Below are 23961 nucleotides of genomic sequence, written 5' to 3' on the forward strand. Positions count from 1 at the left end.
TTTCAAAGATTGTGGATACGATGGTCAGGTATTTGCACTTTTCAAAAGAAGCTGTGCTTTGTTTTGTGCAGGGGCTGAGATGTTTAAAGCCAAATGACTTTTGATTCTCTTTGTATGTTGAGCTTTCAAACTGAGCTTGTGCACAGATGAAGTTAGTCTGCACTTGTTGTCTGTTGACAGCAAATCTGTGTCCATCCAGCCATCTATCCATCTGTCTGTGTGCTGAGGAGAAATGGAGCTTTTGCCGCCTCATGTTTCACCTGAAAGCCCCAGAGGTCTGTGAGTGTTTCTGTGCTTTTCATCCTGTGTTGCTGATTGGGAGGTGAACTGTTTTAATCAGGTTTTCCAAAGGCGATGTATAGTCATGTTACAGAGACACAACTCATGACAAAAGGCTTGATTTTTTTATGCCTTGAAAATGATGTGCTCTAACTGGTTTTCTGGGCAGTTTTGTCCCAACAGCAGTGATTGTTTCCCAGTAATTGAAGGCAGTGAAACATTATTCTCCAAATACCTGACACCATTTACTAATGTCTGTGTTTCTCTCAGTGCTGAGCTGTTTTTCACTGTTTAATTTACCTACAGGTTTGACAGTGACTGCTCTTCTCTGACACTGTTGTAGCTGTGCACTACATTCATGTGTTGTCTGTGTCTCTAATGAGGTACGTTACTGATTTGGGCTGGATTTAAAACAAAGTGGATTTTCTCTGCTCATATCCAGGCTGCTGTTTGACTAGTAAGGTCATTAATGAGGGAATGATCCATGCAGCTGGGACAAAACTTGTCTGAGGTGTTAGAACTTAACATTTATTAGACCTGAGAGTGAAAGAAACATTTATATCTTCAGCTTTGTGTTAAATTCATTCATCATGTTTTATGGAAAGTAGATTAAAATCTGTTTAAAACTCTTTTCTATCTTCACTTTAATAATAAACAGGCTTTTGATATATTTTTTCAATGACTCATTCCATGAGGATCTTTAAAGTGACTCTGCTTTGAAAACAAACTGGCTTGTCATATGATTCAGTTGGACTCATTGGAAACTGTCTAAAGGACATCACTTGTTTCTCTTCACACTGAGAAACTGTGGATCCATGAATATGGGAATATGTGAAATGTTCATTTTCAAAGTTTCACTGCTCAGAACAAGACGTCTCCTACTTCACACTGATGCACATTCTCATTGTATGTGAGCTGGAAGTTCTAATCCTGCTTATCTCCCACTTCTTTCCTCTTCACTTGTATTAGACTGGAATAAGCCTCCACAATATTTATGCTGTCACAGATCATGCTCCTACGTGCACGTATTCAAGTTTTAATGTGAGCTGAGAGAAAAGTTTCTTGTAGTGTAGAATTCAAACATCATTCTGAGCAGAACACACTGGGCAACACACTGAAGGAAAATTTATACAAAACATATTTTAGAATGGAGGGAACTATAATCATTTCTACATGTGTGGACATTGACATGCTGCTCTTATACTTAGTGGCATTTATATGCACTCAATCTATTGTTCCATGTGTATGAAGAACAGGGTTGAAACATGAGCATGTTGAGGTAAAAGTCCATGTGATCCAGTGTGAAATGTACCATGCAGCTGCTGAACATGGACCATAACCCTTATATGGACTATAACCCCTGAAGTGCCCTCAGTCCTCTGATGTCCTGACTGGGACTCAACCCTGATGCCTCTCTACTATTTTTCTCCAGATTCATACCTGCCTTTGTCGAGCAGTCACAGATCCAGCTCTGTTAACGGCACCAGGGAGCCTGATGGCGTCACCTTCTTCATCCTCCAGGGCCTCTCCAGCCTCGGTGAGAAACAGATGATCTTTGTTTGTCATCCTGCTGCTGGGTTACATCGTCATCCTGGGAGGAAACAGCATGATCATTTTTGTGGTACAAAACCAACTGTCTGTGTATTTCTTCAGTCTTGGCTCAGTCTGACTAATATTGAATTCTTAGTGTTGTAACCATCGCCCTTTGTTCTCATGCAGACACTGACTGACCCAAAGCTCGACTCTCCAATGTATTTCTTCCTCGCCAACCTCTCCTTTGTGGAAATGGTCTACACCACCACCACCATCCCTAAAATGTTGTCTGGCTTCCTGTCAGAAGTATCAACCATTTCTGTCCCAGGCTGCTTCCTCCAGATGCATTTCTTTATGCAGCTTGGCATCACCGGCCTCGCCATCCTGACTGTCATGGCGTACGACCGCTATGTGGCCATCTGCAACCCTCTGCACTACACCTCCATTATGACTCGGCCTGTTCAGCTGCTTCTCATCACAGGAGCCTGGGTATTCAGCACCATTTGCTCTCTGCCAACAACTGTCGTTGCTGTGCAACAACCTTATTGTGGTCCAAACGTGGTGGCACATGGCTGGTGTGACCTGTTTGCTGTAAGACAACTGGCATGTGCTGACACTTTATTGGACAACATTGTTATTCTTTGCTTGGCCATGTTGGCTTTATTGACTCCAGGTGTCCTCATCCTCACGTCCTATGTCCTGATTGGTGTTTCACTATCAAGGATGGCTGTCACTCAGAGGCTGAAGGCCTTCAGGACATGTAGTGCCCACCTGACTGTGGTGACCATCACTTACAGCTCAGCCTCCTTTGTAAACATTTCCCACAGAGTAGGAAACTTTTCAACAGAGGTAAGACACATATATTCTTTTAGGAGATGGATCTTTTAAAGGTGCGATGCTTAAAATGTGCAAGATTTAGTGGCATCAGGTGGTGAGATTGCAGAATGCAACCTCCTTAGCCTGAAATAACATTCGAAAATCACCCAGTGTTCTGGTTCATAAAGTTGGGGGAAACTATACTTTAGGAAACTTCATATTTTAGAATCACTGTGTATTTCAAAGTCGTAATTAGACTTTCCTTCTCATAAATCTAATTTGACAGCCCATAGCCCATTGAGATATTTCTTCCTTTGTGCACATCAGAAAATATGTGACAGAAAGTGTTTCATTTGGGCCTTGATCGGTGCTGAAATGTTGAAGATTTATTTGGAGAGCATGACAGTGACTCAGAGCCTGCCTCAATCCCAAATTATGAGAGCTGAAGATGTCGACTTACAATGAAATAAATGTCAGCAATGCAAAAACTGCCAGTGGCCGATGCCTCAAAGACATCATAAGGTGTTAGCATAGCGTGTTAGCATAATGGAATAATTGGACAGACATTGATGAAGGCCACTGCCATGGTGTGATGATGATCATTATGAGCAGCAAACTGAGTTGAATCTTTAGTGTGAACTACCTTGACAACAAGGCTCCAATAAAGGGCAATGAACAAAATCCAACATGCTGAGACTTTTTAAAGCCTTGGACGACAGACTGATGGACCTTGTGAGAAAATGTCATGAATCATCAGTCAACCTTGTGTGATTAATAAAGTTTTTATTTTTTCATTTTTTGAGGTTCATGTCATTGTGGCTGTGCTGTACGCTGTTCTGAGTCCATTCATGAACCCACTGATCTACAGTCTAAGGAACAAGGAGCTGCAAGAGTCCATGGGAAGGACTGTGAGCAGGTTCAGATCTGCTGCTGTTTCAGCCATGACGGACGTCAACAAAGTGTCCTGACTGGGAGAGAAAACCTGCTGCTCTGGTAACTTTATTTTTATTTAAGACTAAAACGTATTTAGAAATTCTATGATACTTTTAACTTGTATTCATGAACTTTGCCTGTATTGTGGCAGTGATATTATACGCTTGATCAGCAGTATGTTTATTATCATATTCAAAAGACATTAAAAATATTCTACGGAGCCAGAACAGTGACAGTTTATCTTTGGAAGTGAAAACAATCATGGAACTGAAAAATTGGCATGGAAGGATTTCTCTTGGAAACAAAAACTTTGGTATTAGAAAAATATTAATAATGAAAATAATTAAAATTTTTTGGTTTTTGTTCTTGAAGTAAGTTTTTTTTAATGCTAAAGTCTTTTTAAACTACAATCTCTGTTTTCAGTCCATGTATGCTTTTCAATGCCAAAGTTTTTTTTTTCAGTTTCATTTCACTGTCACTGTTATGGCGTGGAAAGGAGGGATTTGAGGGGCGGGGCTAAGAAGAGCATGATTACTGATATTCAGCAGCATCTGCACAGCAAGGAGAGATGTTTACCCACAGAGCTCTGGTAAATGGCTTCCAGGTAGAGCTCCCAAACCACAGCTCGGTCTGTCTCTGTTTTGGTTTGAAGTTAGCTTTTAACTAACTAGGCTAGCTTAATGTTATACTGGTTTTACAGAGGTGTGCTGGAGCAAGTGCTAGTGTAAAGTTAGCATATATCGTAATGCTAGGCCTTAGCTAGGCAGCTAGTTAGCTAACCTGTGGTTAATGGTAACGTTAACTAAGTCTCACGTCCTGTGGTGACTTTTGCTTCAGTCCAGAGGTCAGTGTGACTGCTGCTGCTGCACAAGGTCTCATCAGCATGCTGACACAAAATATGCATCAGTCTCAACACCAGAGTAAATGCTCAGGGTTTGTTCTCCTCGATCCTGCTGCTCATGTGGCTGCTGCTGTGGACTTGCTCCAGTGGACCTCTGCCAAAACCAACATCATATTATTAAGCTGGTTAAAAGCTAACGTCAACTTCACACCAGTCCGATTCTTTGTGGAAATAACAGGACAGAGACTGACTTGCTGTTTGGGAGCTGCAGCTGAATTCATGCTGATCTAGCAAAATTAGTATTTTTATTAGTCAGAATGGTAATGAAATATATCCACAATAAGATTCTTACTAATTGAAGCTGTCTTTATGATGTTGACAGCATGGTAGTCAGAGTAGGCAGTGAGGTATGATCTGTGCTGTTCATTCCATATGCAAATTATATGCAGAGCATGCAGTTACCATGTCCCTTGGCCCCGCCCCCATGTGCCCTCCCCTACATGCCCAAACAGAAATCCATCCATCAATTATCTATACCTGCTTATTCCTAACCAGGGTCATGGGGATCTGCTGGAGCCTATCCCAGCTCTGACAGAAATCTGAAACTGAAAAAAATAAAAAGACATTGGAAAAATTCACACATTGACTGAAAACTAGGTTGTCATTGAAAAAAATAACTGACCTTGAAAAAATCTTCCATCAACAATTAATGAGAAAATTGTAATTATTTTAAGTGCTAAAACATTTTTCAGTGCCAGTGTTTTGCTTTTCAGTTTTTTCAGTGCCAAACTTTAACTGTCACTGTTCTGACTCCATAACCTGCTCTCTGGCAGGTTTTCTTCAGGAAACTCTATTTATGTGTCGCTTCACTCCTGCTGAGTCTGCAGAAAGTGTCAGATAGGCCGCTTCATTTCCTCAGGCATACAGTCCATGTTGAAGTGCTGATCGTAGCGTATTTGTTTTCAGAAGTAGCCAATACTTTAACTGGCATGATTGTTTTTATGATCAATCTCCTCCCATGTACAGTGTGGATTTATCCTCAGGTCAGAATAAAATCCATAGGCTCCACTGTTCTTTATTGCACTGGCACTGTGTGGACAGGCCTATCAATAAAACTGTCATTCAAATCAAATTACCTCCTGTAAATGTTCAAGATACAGTATTAGGGGCACAAAGGAAGATATTTTTTAATTTTGCATTTTGAGATTAAAGCTGAAGTTTTGGGATCAAACACAAAATATAATGTTGAGGATTGTAAAGATTTACAGGAGAAATGTGTTTAAACTGTATTGTGTTTAAATAATGTTGAAATAAAGCCACTGAATAATGATTGATTTCTTTAATGCTTGTATGCTTGTATCAAATGAGGTTAGAATGAGCCTGTACAGTCGGCTGTGCTGCTCCTGCCCTTATGTTCCATTTTCAGCTGCTCCCAGGTGCTTTTGGCCTATTGGATTACATTGGAATTTTATTATTACTATTAACATTATTGATTTAATCATTTATTTATTTTTGTTTCTCCTACCAACAAACTGAGAAGGTTGTCGAGTTGATAATGTACCCAGTCCCTCTCCGGAAAGGTAGAGATGGCTCACTGCCACCTTGAGACTCACCACTGATCCACTGATTCACCACTTGCGTCTAACATATTTGCTTTTTCTCGATGGCACACAAAGACTTGGGATATGTTGGGCCAGACTAATACCACCGAGGAAGTCTTTGTTTACTCGGTGAAAGAAGGCTGCATTTGTCAGCTGCTTTTCAAGGAGCCATTGAAGGAGCCTTGTCGAAGATGCCGCCCCTCAGGACACAGTTATAATCTTAAGTTGTTAAATCCAGGTTTGAGTTCCACAACTGTGGAAAACTGGTCCAAACAACATTCATCCTGAACACAAGTTTGAGGGAGGGGAACTATATAACACACGTCATCAGGTTTTAACAATTCATCCAATAAAAGTAGAAAATGTTTAGGGAATCACTAATCGAATCTGTACAACACTCCCTCTACTTCTTTTTTGTTTCTCCTACTAAAACTAGCCAACAAACTGAGAGGAGGTGTCAAGATGGTACTGTATCCTGTCCCTGGCAGCTTGAGGATGTGACTTCAGAGCACTCTGGGTGATGCTGTAGACTGGACAGCATGGGGGAAGAAGGTTGAGTCATCTCACCTTAACATCAATCAACCCAACTCTCAGAGCTAACTATACATAGCTGGGGTAGTTTGGTGTTTATGGCTAATACATTAGACCCCAGTGTGATAAGAGGAAGGCCATTTCTAGTAAAAAGTTTTGGGCTGTTCTCAAAAACCAAAAAGTTGGTAATATACAGAATCCCAGAGGAACAGCATGGTCCCTTCAGTCAATGGTGTAATTGGAAATGGAGACAAAAAAGGCAAAAGATTGCAAAGTTACTCTTGAATAGTGAAAATGTTTGTGTTGTGAGAGGAGCGAGTAATGACTCTAAATTGACTGAGAGACGAGCTGACAAACCAGCAAACCTGAGTTTGAGAGTTTTAGGTATTAGACAACGAGGGCCCCCCATTGATGGTTGACAAAGCAGCACAGGCTTGTTTTGGTGTTCGTCTTCAAACGCAGGGTAGCAGAGTTTGTTTTATGTACAGCTGGGATGGAGATTTGAGTGGTGCTGAGACCGTCACAGCAAAGTTGGTGCAAGGGGAGATGGGAGACAGTGTCAGTGCTCAGGTGGGAGGGTAGTGGTGAAGTCAGACAGATGAACATGAAGGTTTTAAAGGAAATAACTGAACAGCAAAAGCCAAAGAATGAATAAATATATAAATATGCATCGCCTGAGATGTAGTGATTGATGTGAAGTGGTCAAGTAACTTGTTTTTCTCACTGATCTCAGGGTTTGAGGTGATGAAAGTGTTTTTGGAGACAGAAAACCAGTGAAGAGACCTCAGGGAGTCTGTCACAACTACGTCTTTGTTAGCAGGTGCCAGGACGGTAACCATGTTAACTTCCATTTGGGAGGAAAATTTATTGGCAGTAGCTGTTTGAGCAGTTGAGGAAGAAACTAGTTCCTCAATTCCGGTCATTTCCACCATGACAAATCTGGGACAGTCCATCAGACCAGTCTTTGGTAAATGTCCTGTATGCATCGCTTTGTGTTACGTGGCCTGTTCTACTAACATCCTATGTTTTCTGTCGCAATAAAGCAAAACGTCCTCACAATGACAGTAACAACTTAAATTTGGCCCCAAACTCAGACACACACACATACACACAAGTAATTATAGTTAATTAATGAGTCTTTAATGAGATGTCCCCTTATGGGGGACTTGATTTTTGGTCCCCACAGTGCAAGGCGTCCCCATAACGTGACTGTGTAAAGTTTTTGCGTCCCCACAACTTCATTAACAGAAAACACTCACACGCACACACAAACGTAATTAAAGTTAATGAGAAAGAAGCTCAATCGTTTAATGTTGCTGTTTGTTGCCACGGCAACAGAGACAATTATGTTTCTGTGTTTTCTTTCCCGATGCTTGTTTATAGCCACACAGGCAACTAAAATTATGTCCCTTTGGTATTATTTTGCTGTCCTGTGTACAATGTACATGTTTGAAGCAAAGGATCTGATGTCATGAACGTTTCCTGGCCTCATTATAATCTCCATTAGAATCAGACAAAGGTCAGTTGGCCTTCAGAAGCCAAAACGTGGTCCTGAGATGAAGTTCTGCCTTCATGGGACTAAACCTGACTGAGCAGTGCGGAGTCTGATCCACATATTCAGGTAAGATGATGCTTTTCAAAGATTGTGGATATGATGGTCAGGTATTTGCACTTTTCAAAAGAAGCTGTGCTTTGTTTTGTGCAGGGGCTGAGATGTTTAAAGCCAAATGACTTTTGATTCTCTTTGTATGTTGAGCTTTCAAACTGAGCTTGTGCACAGATGAAGTTAGTCTGCACTTGTTGTCTGTTGACAGCAAATCTGTGTCCATCCAGCCATCTATCCATCTGTCTGTGTGCTGAGGAGAAATGGAGCTTTTGCCGCCTCATGTTTCACCTGAAAGCCCCAGAGGTCTGTGAGTGTTTCTGTGCTTTTCATCCTGTGTTGCTGATTGGGAGGTGAACTGTTTTAATCAGGTTTTCCAAAGGCGATGTATAGTCATGTTACAGAGACACAACTCATGACAAAAGGCTTGATTTTTTTATGCCTTGAAAATGATGTGCTCTAACTGGTTTTCTGGGCAGTTTTGTCCCAACAGCAGTGATTGTTTCCCAGTAATTGAAGGCAGTGAAACATTATTCTCCAAATACCTGACACCATTTACTAATGTCTGTGTTTCTCTCAGTGCTGAGCTGTTTTTCACTGTTTAATTTACCTACAGGTTTGACAGTGACTGCTCTTCTCTGACACTGTTGTAGCTGTGCACTACATTCATGTGTTGTCTGTGTCTCTAATGAGGTACGTTACTGATTTGGGCTGAATTTAAAACAAAGTGGATTTTCTCTGCTCATATCCAGGCTGCTGTTTGACTAGTAAGGTCATTAAAGAGGGAATGTACCATGCAGCTGCTGAACATGGACCATAACCCTTATATGGACTATAACCCCTGAAGTGCCCTCAGTCCTCTGATGTCCTGACTGGGACTCAACCCTGATGCCTCTCTACTATTTTTCTCCAGATTCATACCTGCCTTTGTCGAGCAGTCACAGATCCAGCTCTGTTAACGGCACCAGGGAGCCTGATGGCGTCACCTTCTTCATCCTCCAGGGCCTCTCCAGCCTCGGTGAGAAACAGATGATCTTTTTTGTCATCCTGCTGCTGGGTTACATCGTCATCCTGGGAGGAAACAGCATGATCATCTTTGTGGTACAAAACCAACTGTCTGTGTATTTCTTCAGTCTTGGCTCAGTCTGACTAATATTGAATTCTTAGTGTTGTAACCATCGCCCTTTGTTCTCATGCAGACACTGACTGACCCAAAGCTCGACTCTCCAATGTATTTCTTCCTCGCCAACCTCTCCTTTGTGGAAATAGTCTTCACCACCTCCACCATCCCTAAAATGTTGTCTGGCTTCCTGTCAGATGTTTCAATCATTTCTGTCCCAGGCTGCTTCCTCCAGATGCATTTCTTCATCCAGCTAAGTAATACTGTCTCTGCCATCCTGACTGTCATGGCGTACGACCGCTATGTGGCCATCTGCAACCCTCTGCACTACACCTCCATTATGACTCGGCCTGTTCAGCTGCTTCTCATCACAGGAGCCTGGGTTTTCAGCACTGTCTTCACACTGCCAGCCACCATCATTGCGTTGCTCCGACCTTACTGTGGCCCGAATGTGGTGAAACATGGCTGGTGTGACATGTCGTCTGTAAGGCGACTGGCATGTGCTGACACATCAATGGATAACATTGTCTCCCTTTCTCTTGCCGTGGTGTCTCTACTGACCCCAGGAAGCCTCATCCTCACGTCCTATGTCCTGATTGGTGTTTCACTATCAAGGATGGCTGTCACTCAGAGGCTGAAGGCCTTTGGGACGTGTGCAGCCCACCTGACTGTGGTGACCATCTCTTTCAGCTCAGCCTCCTTTGTGTACATTTCCTACCGGGTGGGAAACTTTTCACCAGAGGTACAAGACTCAGATAATCTGACTTCAGGATTTACCTTTTCTTTTGTCTTTGTTTGTCTTACATGTCCATCAAAAATCACAAAAATGTCAATGATATTTTAGTATTTTCTGCACTAATAATGTCATAAAACCCAGATTTAGCAGTCAATAAAGTACTTTGTTTCAGGTCCGTATCATTGTGGCTGTGCTGTACGCTGCTCTGACTCCCTTCCTGAACCCAGTGATCTACAGTCTGAGGAACAAGGAGCTGCAAGAGTCCATCAGAAGGACTGTGAGCAGGTTCAGATCTGCTGCTGTTTCAGCCATGAAAGACGTCAACACAGTGTCCTGACTGGGAGAGAAAACCTGCTGCTCTGGCAACTGGAGTAAAGGCCTGAACATTTAGGAGACTTAATGTTCGTTCCACTGATATGTTTCGTAGTAATTATGAAGTCTCCATATATGACAGTCACATTTGTTCAGCAGTATTTGTAACTCAGTCATTCTCAAAACTTTAAAATTAAGGGAATATACTAAAGATTCTCCTCAAAAACAAGTCCTACAACTGTGGCTTCAGACCAAGCATTTTCATAATTCAACCTGACACCTTCTGGAACTCTTATTTCCAATCTTGAATTGTTGAAGGCAGTTTCATTTCTGAATTTGAACAAAAACATTTCACATACCAAAGAGAAAAGAATTATCCAACGCACTGAATATCTTCATTTGCCCTGAAATACACTTGACTAGAACACCCAGAATAGAAAAAACCATGACATTTGAGCTCTGTAGTTCATTTCTCCAAATCAGGTCATAGCTTTTTAATATTCCAACAATCCCAGAAAGCAAAGACCAGAGTTTGCAATTTAACCTGCTTGGAGTTATCAAAGTTGTGATTCAGTATCATCCATGTTCCACTTAGTTCACATTATCGCAAGTAAATTCTTTCTCTTGTACAAATGAACAGCTCTAACTATATATAATTAGAATCTGAAGTGAACACTAGCAACAAACAAATGGCTTGTAGTTTCTTCTAAATCAAATACATTATGAACTTAACTATTAGAACTGAAGTTATGGATATATGATGTAGGGTATGAGATACCACAGCATCCAGACTAAACTCTACTGTTTATCTTCAGAAATTACTAATGGCAGTTTTACTTTAACAGTAAATTAACAGTAATTTAACCTGGATGCAACAAATGAATGGACTGGTTTTTCACTTTAAGACAGGAAGTTCTTAATATTGTACAGGTGAAAAGGGCAGATCTAGAGATGTGTTTAATGTGTGGATTAAAGGACATATACTGGTCAATAATAACTCCAAGATTTCTTATTGTAGCCATGGAGGCCAAAGCCATGCCAGCTAATGTAGCTATGTGATTAGATGGTAGTATCCATCATCTATACCCACTTACTCCTTAACCAGGGTCACATGGATCTGCTGCAGCCTATCCCCGCTCTCTTTGCATGAAAGGCAGGGGTACACTCTGGACAGGTCACCAATTTGAGATCTTAGAGATGACTGAAGAGCTGCTGTAGCAGATGATCCATCTGTTGCAGCAGGAGGAAGGATCGGATGGATTTTATTTCTAGTAGTTTGTGGAATTTTGTGCCAGATGTTTGGATTAATAAATTTTGATTTGTTTTCTTCAATTAAAAACATAAAAATGTTTTATTTAATTCAACTTGTTTTAATGTCTTGAGTATGACTGAATTAATAACCATTCTGCTGACCAAGCATATGATATCATTGTCACAATATAGGCAAAGTTCATGAATACTCGTTAAAAATATCAGTGACTTTCTAAACACATTAAAGACTTAAACAAACATTAAGTCTCCTAAATGTTCAGGCCTTTACTCCAGTTACCAGAGCAGCAGGTTTTCTCTCCCAGTCAGGACACTTTGTTGACGTCCGTCATGGCTGAAACAGCAGCAGATCTGAACCTGCTCACAGTCCTTCTGATGGACTCTTGCAGCTCCTTGTTGCTAAGACTGTAGATCAGTGGGTTCATGAATGGACTCAGAACAGCGTACAGCGCCGCCACAATGACACGAACCTCAAAAAAATGAAAAAATAAAAACTTTATTAATCACACAAGGTTGACTGATGATTCATGACATTTTCCCACAAGGTCCATCAGTCTGTCGTCCAAGGCTTTAAAAAGTCTCAGCATGTTGGATTTTGATCATTGCCCTTTATTGGAGCCTTGTTGTCAAGGTAGTTCACACTAAAGATTCAACTCAGTTTGCTGCTCATAATGATCATCATCACACCATGGCAGTGGCCTTCATCAATGTCTGTCCAACTATTCCATTATGCTAACACGCTATGCTAACACCTTATGATGTCTTTGAGGCATCGGCCACTGGCAGTTTTTGCATTGCTGACATTTATTTCATTGTAAGTCGACATCATCAGCTCTCATAATTTAGGATTGAGGCAGGCTCTGAGTCACTGTCATGCTCTCCAAATAAATCTTCAACATTTCAGCACCGATCAAGGCCCAAATGAAAAACTGTGTAGAGTCAGACAGTGTGGAATATTTAGAGCCATCTGTTTGAACAAATGCAATATCCATCAGAGTCCATCAGAAGGACTTTGCGCAGGTTCAGATCTGCTGCTGTTTCAGCCATAAAGGACGTCAACAAAGTGTCCTGACTGGGAGAGAAAACCTGCTGCTCTGGTAACTGGAGTAAAGGCCTGAACATTTAGGAGACTTAATGTTTGTTTAAGTCTTAAATGTGTTTAGAAAGTCACTGATATTTTTAACGAGTATTCATGAACTTTGCCTATATTGTGACAATGATATCATATGCTTGGTCAGCAGAATGGTTATTAATTCAGTCATACTCAAGACATTAAAACAAGTTGAATTAAATAAAACATTTTTATGTTTTTAATTGAAGAAAACAAATCAAAATTTATTAATCCAAACATCTGGCACAAAATTCCACAAACTACTAGAAATAAAATCCATCCGATCCTTCCTCCTGCTGCAACAGATGGATCATCTGCTACAGCAGCTCTTCAGTCATCTCTAAGATCTCAAATTGGTGACCTGTCCAGAGTGTACCCCTGCCTTTCACGCAAAGAGAGCGGGGATAGGCTGCAGCAGATCCATGTGACCCTGGTTAAGGAGTAAGTGGGTATAGATGATGGATACTACCATCTAATCACATAGCTACATTAGCTGGCATGGCTTTGGCCTCCATGGCTACAATAAGAAATCTTGGAGTTATTATTGACCAGTATATGTCCTTTAATCCACACATTAAACACATCTCTAGATCTGCCCTTTTCACCTGTACAATATTAAGAACTTCCTGTCTTAAAGTGAAAAACCAGTCCATTCATTTGTTGCATCCAGGTTAAATTACTGTTAATTTACTGTTAAAGTAAAACTGCCATTAGTAATTTCTGAAGATAAACAGTAGAGTTTAGTCTGGATGCTGTGGTATCTCATACCCTACATCATATATCCATAACTTCAGTTCTAATAGTTAAGTTCATAATGTATTTGATTTAGAAGAAACTACAAGCCATTTGTTTGTTGCTAGTGTTCACTTCAGATTCTAATTATATGTAGTTAGAGCTGTTCATTTGTACAAGAGAAAGAATTTACTTGCGATAATGTGAACTAAGTGGAACATGGATGATACTGAATCACAACTTTGATAACTCCAAGCAGGTTAAATTGCAAACTCTGGTCTTTGCTTTCTGGGATTGTTGGAATATTAAAAAGCTATGACCTGATTTGGAGAAATGAACTACAGAGCTCAAATGTCATGGTTTTTTCTATTCTGGGTGTTCTAGTCAAGTGTATTTCAGGGCAAATGAAGATATTCAGTGCGTTGGATAATTCTTTTCTCTTTGGTGTGTGAAATGTTTTTGTTCAAATTCAGAAATGAAACTGCCTTCAACAATTCAAGATTGGAAATAAGAGTTCCAGAAGGTGTCAGGTTGAATTATGAAAATGCTTGGTCTGAAGCCGCAGTTGTAGGACTTGTTTTTGTGGAGAATCTTTAGTATATTCCCTTAATTTTAAAGTTTTGAGAATGACTGAGTTACAAATACTGCTGAACAAATGTGACTGTCATATATAGAGACTTCATAATTACTACGAAACATATCAGTGGAACGAACATTAAGTCTCCTAAATGTTCAGGCCTTTACTCCAGTTGCCAGAGCAGCAGGTTTTCTCTCCCAGTCAGGACACTGTGTTGACGTCTTTCATGGCTGAAACAGCAGCAGATCTGAACCTGCTCACAGTCCTTCTGATGGACTCTTGCAGCTCCTTGTTCCTCAGACTGTAGATCACTGGGTTCAGGAAGGGAGTCAGAGCAGCGTACAGCACAGCCACAATGATACGGACCTGAAACAAAGTACTTTATTGACTGCTAAATCTGGGTTTTATGACATTATTAGTGCAGAAAATACTAAAATATCTTTGACATTTTTGTGATTTTTGATGGACATGTAAGACAAACAAAGACAAAAGAAAAGGTAAATCCTGAAGTCAGATTATCTGAGTCTTGTACCTCTGGTGAAAAGTTTCCCACCCGGTAGGAAATGTACACAAAGGAGGCTGAGCTGAAAGAGATGGTCACCACAGTCAGGTGGGCACTACATGTCCCAAAGGCCTTCAGCCTCTGAGTGACAGCCATCCTTGATAGTGAAACACCAATCAGGACATAGGACGTGAGGATGAGGCTTCCTGGGGTCAGTAGAGCCAGCACAGCAAAACAAAGGGAGACAATGTTATCCATTGATGTGTCAGCACATGCCAGTTGTCTTACAGACGACCGGTCACACCAACAATGCTTCACCATATTCGGGCCACAGTAAGGTCGGAGCAATGCAATGATGGTGGCTGGCAGTGTGCAGACAACACTGAAAACCCAGGCTCCTGTGATGAGAAGCAGCTGAACAGGCCGAGTCATAATGGAGGTGTAGTGCAGAGGGTTGCAGATGGCCACATAGCGGTCGTACGCCATGACAGTCAGGATTCCACGACTTGTCACACTTAGCTGGATGAAGAAATGCATCTGGAGGAAGCAGCCTGGGACAGAAATGGTTGAAACTTCTGACAGGAAGCCAGACAACATTTTAGGGATGGTGGTGGTGGTGTAGACCATGTCGACAAAGGAGAGGTTGGCGAGGAAGAAATACATTGGAGAGTTGAGCTTTGGGTCAGTCAGTGTCTGCATGAGAACAAAGAGCGATGGTTACAACACTAAGAATTCAATATTAGTCAGACTGAGCCAAGACTGAAGAAATACACAGACAGTTGGTTTTGTACCACAAAGATGATCATGCTGTTTCCTCCCAGGATGACGATGTAACCCAGCAGCAGGATGACAAAAAAGATCATCTGTTTCTCACCGAGGCTGGAGAGGCCCTGGAGGATGAAGAAGGTGACGCCATCAGGCTCCCTGGTGCCGTTAACAGAGCTGGATCTGTGACTGCTCGACAAAGGCAGGTATGAATCTGGAGAAAAATAGTAGAGAGGCATCAGGGTTGAGTCCCAGACAGGACATCAGAGGACTGAGGGCACTTCAGGGGTTATAGTCCATATAAGGGTTATGGTCCATGTTCAGCAGCTGCATGGTACATTCCCTCTTTAATGACCTTACTAGTCAAACAGCAGCCTGGATATGAGCAGAGAAAATCCACTTTGTTTTAAATTCAGCCCAAATCAGTAACGTACCTCATTAGAGACACAGACAACACATGAATGTAGTGCACAGCTACAACAGTGTCAGAGAAGAGCAGTCACTGTCAAACCTGTAGGTAAATTAAACAGTGAAAAACAGCTCAGCACTGAGAGAAACACAGACATTAGTAAATGGTGTCAGGTATTTGGAGAATAATGTTTCACTGCCTTCAATTACTGGGAAACAATCACTGCTGTTGGGACAAAACTGCCCAGAAAACCAGTTAGAGCACATCATTTTCAAGGCATAAAAAAATCAAGCCTTTTGTCATGAGTTGTGTCTCTGTAACATGACTATACATCGCCTTTGGAAAACCTGATTAAAACAGTTCACCTCCCAATCAGCAACACAGGATGAAAAGCACAGAAACACTCACAGACCTCTGGGGCTTTCAGGTGAAACATGAGGCGGCAAAAGCTCCATTTCTCCTCAGCACACAGACAGATGGATAGATGGCTGGATGGACACAGATTTGCTGTCAACAGACAACAAGTGCAGACTAACTTCATCTGTGCACAAGCTCAGTTTGAAAGCTCAACATACAAAGAGAATCAAAAGTCATTTGGCTTTAAACATCTCAGCCCCTGCACAAAACAAAGCACAGCTTCTTTTGAAAAGTGCAAATACCTGACCATCATATCCACAATCTTTGAAAAGCATCATCTTACCTGAATATGTGGATCAGACTCCGCACTGCTCAGTCAGGTTTAGTCCCATGAAGGCAGAACTTCATCTCAGGGCCACGTTTTGGCTTCTGAAGGCCAACTGACCTTTGTCTGATTCTAATGGAGATTATAATGAGGCCAGGAAACGTTCATGACATCAGATCCTTTGCTTCAAACATGTACATTGTACACAGGACAGCAAAATAATACCAAAGGGACATCATTTTAGTTGCCTGTGTGGCTATAAACAAGCATCGGGAAAGAAAACACAGAAACATAATTGTCTCTGTTGCCGTGGCAACAATCAACACTGAATGTTTGATCTCCTCATTAAAGACTCATTAATTAACTTTAATTACTTATGTGTGTGTGTGTGTGTGGACAACTCTTAATTTACACTTGTTTATCATTGTGGGGACATTTGGTTTGGTCCTCACAGCTTCAAAGGGCTGTTTCAGCCTTTAGACTTCAGGGTTAAGGTCAGAGTTAGATTCAGGTTTGGCTCATGGCCTGCAGAACATTATTTCATCTAAGTTCGAGCCAGTGGCTGACGACTTACATTGCCGACGTGTGGAGTTTCCACGTTATCTGTGTGGGCTTCTTCCTCCCACAGTCCAGACACATACAGGTTAGGCTCATTGGTGACTCTAAATGTCTTTGGTTGTTCCCTCTGCTCTTCCTTGCCAGCCTCTCCTTTCTTGAAATGGTCTACACCACCGCCAACATCCCCAACATGATGTCCGGCTTCTTGTCAGATGTATCGACCATTTCTGTCCCAGGCTGCTTCCTCCAGATTTATTTCTTCATGCAGCTTGGCATCACTGGCCTTGCCCAGTAGGTAAAGAACCACTGATGGAATTTTTGTATACCATTCCCTACTCCATTTTATTTTATTGCCATTAATATTTTTCATTTAATCATTTATTTATTGGTGTTTCTCCTATTAAAACCCACTTGTTCTTTTAGAATGACAGATTTCTAACAAAAACATTGCTAAAACCAGAAAACTAGGCAAAGGAAGCAAATTATTGCAAAGTTACTCTTGAATACTTGTTGAGGTGAAAGCAGCGAGTAATGATGCTGAGCCACCAAGTATGAGTGTAGTAAGTGGGAACACTAGCTACACTTATACATGGTGGCTCAAACCAGCAACCGTGAGTCATGTTGGGGGGTGGCCAGATCTTCAAGGAAGAGGATCGGGAAACACAGAGAGATGATGCCGGAGTGCTAGGATTCATTGCAGCTGCAGATGAAACCTGGGGGTTGGAAGTAGCAAGAACAGAGAGAGAAGGGGTGCTAGTTCCAGACACAGCTTTCTGGCAGGTGGACCAGACACTGATGAAACAGAAACAGTTCAGATTTTGTACAAATGTGAAGATGATGTGGAACCAACAGGGTCAATATGGTTGGCCAGAACAGCAACAGTTAAACAAACTGATGGCTGGTTGTGAAGGTTGGAGAGCCTGTGGGGATGGTGGTTTCTTTCCATGATGTACATCATCGGAGTAGCTGGAATATGAACGAAGCCGAGAGAGTAGAGTTTTAGATATTAGACAACGAGGGCCCCCCATTGATGGTAGACAAAGCAGCACAGGCTTGTTTTGGTGTTTGTCTTCAAACGCAGGGTAGCAGAGTTTGTTTTAGGTACAGCTGGGATGGAGATTTGAGTGGTGCTGAGACCGTCACAGCAAAGTTGGTGCAAGGGGAGATGGGAGACAGTGTCAGTGCTCGGGTGGGAGCGTAGTGGTGAAGTCAGACAGATGGACATGAAGGTTTTATAGGGAATAACTGAACAGCAAAAGCCAAAGAATGAATAAATATATAAATATGCATCACCTGAGATGTAGTGATTGATGTGAAGTGGTCAAGTAACTTGTTTTTCTCACTGATCTCAGGGTTTGAGGTGATGAAAGTGTTTCTGGAGACAGAAAACCAGTGAAGAGACCTCAGGGAGTCTGTCTGATGTCATGTAAATTTCTTTAAGTTTGAGAGTTGCTAATTCTCAGAAACAACCACAAGTGTGATGAGTCATCTCAGGTTTAATCACAGGCGCCGGGAGAGGAGACTTTGCAGACTTTGTGTTACAGCATCAGGTATATATATATTTTTAAAAAGGGGTGGACTCATACTGGAAAAGACCCTACATGTTTGTTCAGTTGTCTTCTAGCCTCAGGCCTCTACCAGCACTAAACAAATTGTTGGCACCCTTTGACATGGTGTAAAACCCCCACACCGATGTCTCAGCTACGTCATTGTTAGCAGGTGCCAGGACGGTAACCATGGTAACTTCCATTTGTGAAGAAACTAGTTCCTCAATTCTGGTCATTTTCACCAGGACACATCTGGGACAGTCCATCAGACCAGTCTTTGGTAAATGTCCTGTATGCATCGCTTTGTCTTACGTGGCCTGTTCTACTAACATCCTATGTTTTCTGTCGCAATAAAGAAAAATGTCCTCACAATGACAGTGACAAGCAAAATTTGGCAACACACACAGACACACACATATACACACAAGTAATTAAAGTTAATTAAAGAGTCTTTAATGAGGAGATCAAACATTCAGTGTTGATTGTTGCCACGGCAACAGAGACAATTATGTTTCTGTGTTTTCTTTCCCGATGCTTGTTTATAGCCACACAGGCAACTAAAATGATGTCCCTTTGGTATTATTTTGCTGTCCTGTGTACAATGTACATGTTTGAAGCAAAGGATCTGATGTCATGAACGTTTCCTGGCCTCATTATAATCTCCATTAGAATCAGACAAAGGTCAGTTGGCCTTCAGAAGCCAAAACGTGGCCCTGAGATGAAGTTCTGCCTTCATGGGACTAAACCTGACTGAGCAGTGCGGAGTCTGATCCACATATTCAGGTAAGATGATGCTTTTCAAAGATTGTGGATATGATGGTCAGGTATTTGCACTTTTCAAAAGAAGCTGTGCTTTGTTTTGTGCAGGGGCTGAGATGTTTAAAGCCAAATGACTTTTGATTCTCTTTGTATGTTGAGCTTTCAAACTGAGCTTGTGCACAGATGAAGTTAGTCTGCACTTGTTGTCTGTTGACAGCAAATCTGTGTCCATCCAGCCATCTATCCATCTGTCTGTGTGCTGAGGAGAAATGGAGCTTTTGCCGCCTCATGTTTCACCTGAAAGCCCCAGAGGTCTGTGAGTGTTTCTGTGCTTTTCATCCTGTGTTGCTGATTGGGAGGTGAACTGTTTTAATCAGGTTTTCCAAAGGCGATGTATAGTCATGTTACAGAGACACAACTCATGACAAAAGGCTTGATTTTTTTATGCCTTGAAAATGATGTGCTCTAACTGGTTTTCTGGGCAGTTTTGTCCCAACAGCAGTGATTGTTTCCCAGTAATTGAAGGCAGTGAAACATTATTCTCCAAATACCTGACACCATTTACTAATGTCTGTGTTTCTCTCAGTGCTGAGCTGTTTTTCACTGTTTAATTTACCTACAGGTTTGACAGTGACTGCTCTTCTCTGACACTGTTGTAGCTGTGCACTACATTCATGTGTTGTCTGTGTCTCTAATGAGGTACGTTACTGATTTGGGCTGAATTTAAAACAAAGTGGATTTTCTCTGCTCATATCCAGGCTGCTGTTTGACTAGTAAGGTCATTAATGAGGGAATGATCCATGCAGCTGCTGAACATGGACCATAACCCTTATATGGACTATAACCCCTGAAGTGCTCTCAGTCCTCTGATGTCCTGACTGGGACTCAACCCTGATGTCTCTCTACTATTTTTCTCCAGATTCATACCTGCCTTTGTCGAGCAGTCACAGATCCAGCTCTGTTAACGGCACCAGGGAGCCTGATGGCGTCACCTTCTTCATCCTCCAGGGCCTCTCCAGCCTCGGTGAGAAACAGATGATCTTTTTTGTCATCCTGCTGCTGGGTTACATCGTCATCCTGGGAGGAAACAGCATGATCATCTTTGTGGTACAAAACCAACTGTCTGTGTATTTCTTCAGTCTTGGCTCAGTCTGACTAATATTGAATTCTTAGTGTTGTAACCATCGCCCTTTGTTCTCATGCAGACACTGACTGACCCAAAGCTCGACTCTCCAATGTATTTCTTCCTCGCCAACCTCTCCTTTGTGGAAATAGTCTTCACCACCGCCACCATCCCTAAAATGTTGTCTGGCTTCCTGTCAGATGTGTCAATCATTTCTGTCCCAGGCTGCTTCCTCCAGATGCATTTCTTCATCCAGCTAAGTATTACTGTCTCTGCCATCCTGACTGTCATGGCGTACGACCGCTATGTGGCCATCTGCAACCCTCTGCACTACACCTCCATTATGACTCGGCCTGTTCAGCTGCTTCTCATCACAGGAGCCTGGGTTTTCAGTGTTTTCTGCACACTGCCAGCCACCATCATTGCGTTGCTCCGACCTTACTGTGGCCCAAATGTGGTGAAACATGGCTGGTGTGACATGGCGTCTGTAAGGCGACTGGCATGTGCTGACACATCAATGGATAACATTGTCTCACTTTCTCTTGCCGTGGTGTCTCTACTGACCCCAGGAAGCCTCATCCTCACGTCCTATGTCCTGATTGGTGTTTCACTATCAAGGATGGCTGTCACTCAGAGGCTGAAGGCCTTTGGGACGTGTGCAGCCCACCTGACTGTGGTGACCATCTCTTTCAGCTCAGCCTCCTTTGTGTACATTTCCTACCGGGTGGGAAACTTTTCACCAGAGGTACAAGACTCAGATAATCTGACTTCAGGATTTACCTTTTCTTTTGTCTTTGTTTGTCTTACATGTCCATCAAAAATCACAAAAATGTCAATGATATTTTAGTATTTTCTGCACTAATAATGTCATAAAACCCAGATTTAGCAGTCAATAAAGTACTTTGTTTCAGGTCCGTATCATTGTGGCTGTGCTGTACGCTGCTCTGACTCCCTTCCTGAACCCAGTGATCTACAGTCTGAGGAACAAGGAGCTGCAAGAGTCCATCAGAAGGACTGTGAGCAGGTTCAGATCTGCTGCTGTTTCAGCCGTGAAAGACGTCAACACAGTGTCCTGACTGGGAGAGAAAACCTGCTGCTCTGGCAACTGGAGTAAAGGCCTGAACATTTAGGAGACTTAATGTTTCGTTCCACTGATATGTTTCGTAGTAATTATGAAATCTCTATATATGACAGTCACATTTGTTCAGCAGTATTTGTAACTCAGTCATTCTCAAAACTTTAAAATTAAGGGAATATACTAAAGATTCTCCACAAAAACAAGTCCTACAACTGTGGCTTCAGACCAAGCATTTTCATAATTCAACCTGACACCTTCTGGAACTCTTATTTCCAATCTTGAATTGTTGAAGGCAGTTTCATTTCTGAATTTGAACAAAAACATTTCACATACCAAAGAGAAAAGAATTATCCAACGCACTGAATATCTTCATTTGCCCTGAAATACACTTGACTAGAACACCCAGAATAGAAAAAAAACATGACATTTGAGCTCTGTAGTTCATTTCTCCAAATCAGGTCATAGCTTTTTAATATTCCAACAATCCCAGAAAGCAAAGACCAGAGTTTGCAATTTAACCTGCTTGGAGTTATCAAAGTTGTGATTCAGTATCATCCATGTTCCACTTAATTCACATTATCGCAAGTAAATTCTTTCTCTTGTACAAATGAACAGCTCTAACTACATATAATTAGAATCTGAAGTGAACACTAGCAACAAACAAATGGCTTGTAGTTTCTTCTAAATCAAATACATTATGAACTTAACTATTAGAACTGAAGTTATGGATAGGTAAAGCAAGGCAAGGCAAGTTTCTTATATAGCACAATTCATACAATTATTAACTCAAAGTGCTTTACAGAAATAAAAGACAAGTTAAAAGTACATAGGCAAGAATCAAAATAAGAAACAGCAAATAGTGAAATTGAAATGAAAGGAATGGATAAATCACTGTCAATTGTCATATGCTGAGCTAAAAAGAAAGGTTTTTTAGCTTGGACTTAAACATTGCCAGAGATGAGGCCTATCTAATATCATCAGGAAGACTATTCCAGGTTTTAGCTGCATAGAACTGAAATGCTGCTTCTTCCTGTTTAGTCCTGACTCTGGGTACAAGCAGAAGGCCTGTCCCTGATGGTCTCAGAGTCCGAGATGGTTCATATGGCATCAATATGTCAGAGATGTACTGTGGTGCTGAGCCATGAAGAGACTTATACACAAGCAGTGTTGTTTTAAAGTCTATTCTCTGAACGACAGGAAGCCAGAGCAGAGATCTGAGAACAGGAGTAATGTGGTTGTACTTCCTGGTTCTAGTCAGGACCCAAGCAGCAGCGTTCTGGATGTTCTGTAGCTTCCTTACTGCTCTTTTTGAGAGCCCCGTGAACAGGCCGTTACAGTAATCTAACCTGCTAGACATAAAAGCATGGATGAGTCTTTCCAAGTCTGGTATAGACATGATCCCTTTGTTTTTGGCAATGTTTTTGAGATGGTAAAATGCTGACGATGTTATCGATTTAATGTGGCTGTTAAAATTCATGTCCATGAAAACCCCTAGATTTCTGACTTGATTTTTAAATTTTAGAGAAAGAGACTTGAGGTGACTGCTGACACTTTCTCTTTGTTTCTGTGGCCCAAAGATGATTATTTCAGTCTTATTTGGAGAGAATTGTTTTACATCCACAGAGTGATCTGTTCAATACATCTGCACAGTAAATCGACTGGTCCATGTTCACCAGCTGTGAGTGAAATGTAAATCTGAGTGTCATCTGCATAGTTATGGTAGGACACATTATTGCTGCCTATTAACTGGCCTAAAGGAAAAATGTAAAGATTGAACAAAAGGGGTCCCAAGATGGACCCCTGGGGGACCCCACATTTCAACGCCATTTGGTCTGAAACACAGTTACCAACTTCAATGAAATACTTCCTGTCTTCAAGATAGGACATAAGCCAGTGGCAGTACCAGAGATGCCTATCCAGTCCTCTAACCTTCGTAACAGGATCACATGGTCCACTGTGTCAAAAGCAGCACGTAGATCCAGCAGTACTAAGACAGAGACTCTGCCAGCGTCTGTGATCAGACGAATGTCATTTGTCACCTTGATGAGGGCAGTTTCAGTGCTATGATGGGGTCTAAAACCTGACTGAAAAACATCAAAGCAGTTATTTAGGATGAGAAAGTCAGTAAATTGTTGGTAAACAACTTTTTAAAGGATTTTGCCTAAAAACTGCAGGTTTGATATGGGCCGGTAGTTGTTCAGTACCATAGCATCAAGACTGCTCTTCTTCAGGAGAGGCTTGATGACAGCAATTTTCAGGGCCTTTGGAAATGTTCCAGACTGTAATGAGTCATTAACTAATTGAATGAGTTGTGGTAACAAACTGCTTAGAAGAAGAAGAAGAAGAAGAAGAAGTAGAAGTACTTTATTAATCCCCAAGGGGAAATTCAGTTGTTACAGCAGTTATTAAATTTGAGATTATTTAAATTATATTGACTAATAGTAATTCATAAAGTACTTAATAAAGTAATGAACTAATTATTTATGGGGGGGGGGGGGTTGTGTGTGTGTGTGTGTGCGTACATGCATGTGTGTGTGTGTGTGT

At 41.5% G+C, this 23961-nt stretch overlaps 4 protein-coding genes across 4 annotated transcripts; 3 read left to right on the plus strand and 1 right to left on the minus strand.

Moving 5' to 3' along the window:
- Positions 1 to 232: 232 nt before the first annotated feature.
- On the plus strand, positions 233 to 3596 carry LOC113143361 (olfactory receptor 13C2-like). Its single transcript, XM_026328944.1, is given in 5 exon segments — positions 233 to 275; positions 1712 to 1833; positions 1835 to 1900; positions 1999 to 2661; positions 3432 to 3596. Coding segments are annotated over 5 exon segments (1059 nt in total).
- A 4804-nt stretch (positions 3597 to 8400) lies between these two features.
- On the plus strand, positions 8401 to 10330 carry LOC113143385 (olfactory receptor 10A7-like). Its single transcript, XM_026328975.1, has 4 exons — positions 8401 to 8443; positions 9051 to 9238; positions 9337 to 9999; positions 10166 to 10330. Exons 1-4 carry the CDS (start codon positions 8401 to 8403, stop codon positions 10328 to 10330), a joined length of 1059 nt encoding a protein of 352 aa, XP_026184760.1.
- A 3865-nt stretch (positions 10331 to 14195) lies between these two features.
- LOC113143302 (olfactory receptor 13C2-like) lies at positions 14196 to 16125 on the minus strand. The gene is made up of 4 exons (XM_026328850.1): positions 16083 to 16125; positions 15288 to 15475; positions 14527 to 15189; positions 14196 to 14360 (listed from the first exon to the last, which is right to left on the minus strand). Exons 1-4 carry the CDS (start codon positions 16123 to 16125, stop codon positions 14196 to 14198), a joined length of 1059 nt encoding a protein of 352 aa, XP_026184635.1.
- A 3360-nt stretch (positions 16126 to 19485) lies between these two features.
- On the plus strand, positions 19486 to 21415 carry LOC113143303 (olfactory receptor 10A7-like). Its single transcript, XM_026328852.1, has 4 exons — positions 19486 to 19528; positions 20136 to 20323; positions 20422 to 21084; positions 21251 to 21415. The coding sequence occupies exons 1-4, from the start codon at positions 19486 to 19488 to the stop codon at positions 21413 to 21415; spliced, it is 1059 nt and encodes a 352-aa protein (XP_026184637.1).
- The last annotated feature ends 2546 nt before the right edge of the window (positions 21416 to 23961 follow it).

The sequence above is a fragment of the Mastacembelus armatus genome, chromosome 14 (genome assembly GCF_900324485.2).
Source record: "Mastacembelus armatus chromosome 14, fMasArm1.2, whole genome shotgun sequence".
In the NCBI taxonomy this organism is placed as follows: Eukaryota; Metazoa; Chordata; class Actinopteri; order Synbranchiformes; family Mastacembelidae; genus Mastacembelus; species Mastacembelus armatus.

Coding starts and splice junctions, on each gene's coding strand:
- LOC113143302 (XM_026328850.1), bottom strand. CDS start 16,125: ATGGAGCTTTTGCCGCCTCATGTTTCACCTGAAAGCCCCAGAG. Junction 15,190..15,287: donor ACAGCATGATCATCTTTGTG/GTACAAAACCAA, acceptor GTTCTCATGCAG/ACACTGACTGACCCAAAGCT. Junction 14,361..14,526: donor TGGGAAACTTTTCACCAGAG/GTACAAGACTCA, acceptor ACTTTGTTTCAG/GTCCGTATCATTGTGGCTGT.
- LOC113143385 (XM_026328975.1), top strand. CDS start 8,401: ATGGAGCTTTTGCCGCCTCATGTTTCACCTGAAAGCCCCAGAG. Junction 9,239..9,336: donor ACAGCATGATCATCTTTGTG/GTACAAAACCAA, acceptor GTTCTCATGCAG/ACACTGACTGACCCAAAGCT. Junction 10,000..10,165: donor TGGGAAACTTTTCACCAGAG/GTACAAGACTCA, acceptor ACTTTGTTTCAG/GTCCGTATCATTGTGGCTGT.
- LOC113143303 (XM_026328852.1), top strand. CDS start 19,486: ATGGAGCTTTTGCCGCCTCATGTTTCACCTGAAAGCCCCAGAG. Junction 20,324..20,421: donor ACAGCATGATCATCTTTGTG/GTACAAAACCAA, acceptor GTTCTCATGCAG/ACACTGACTGACCCAAAGCT. Junction 21,085..21,250: donor TGGGAAACTTTTCACCAGAG/GTACAAGACTCA, acceptor ACTTTGTTTCAG/GTCCGTATCATTGTGGCTGT.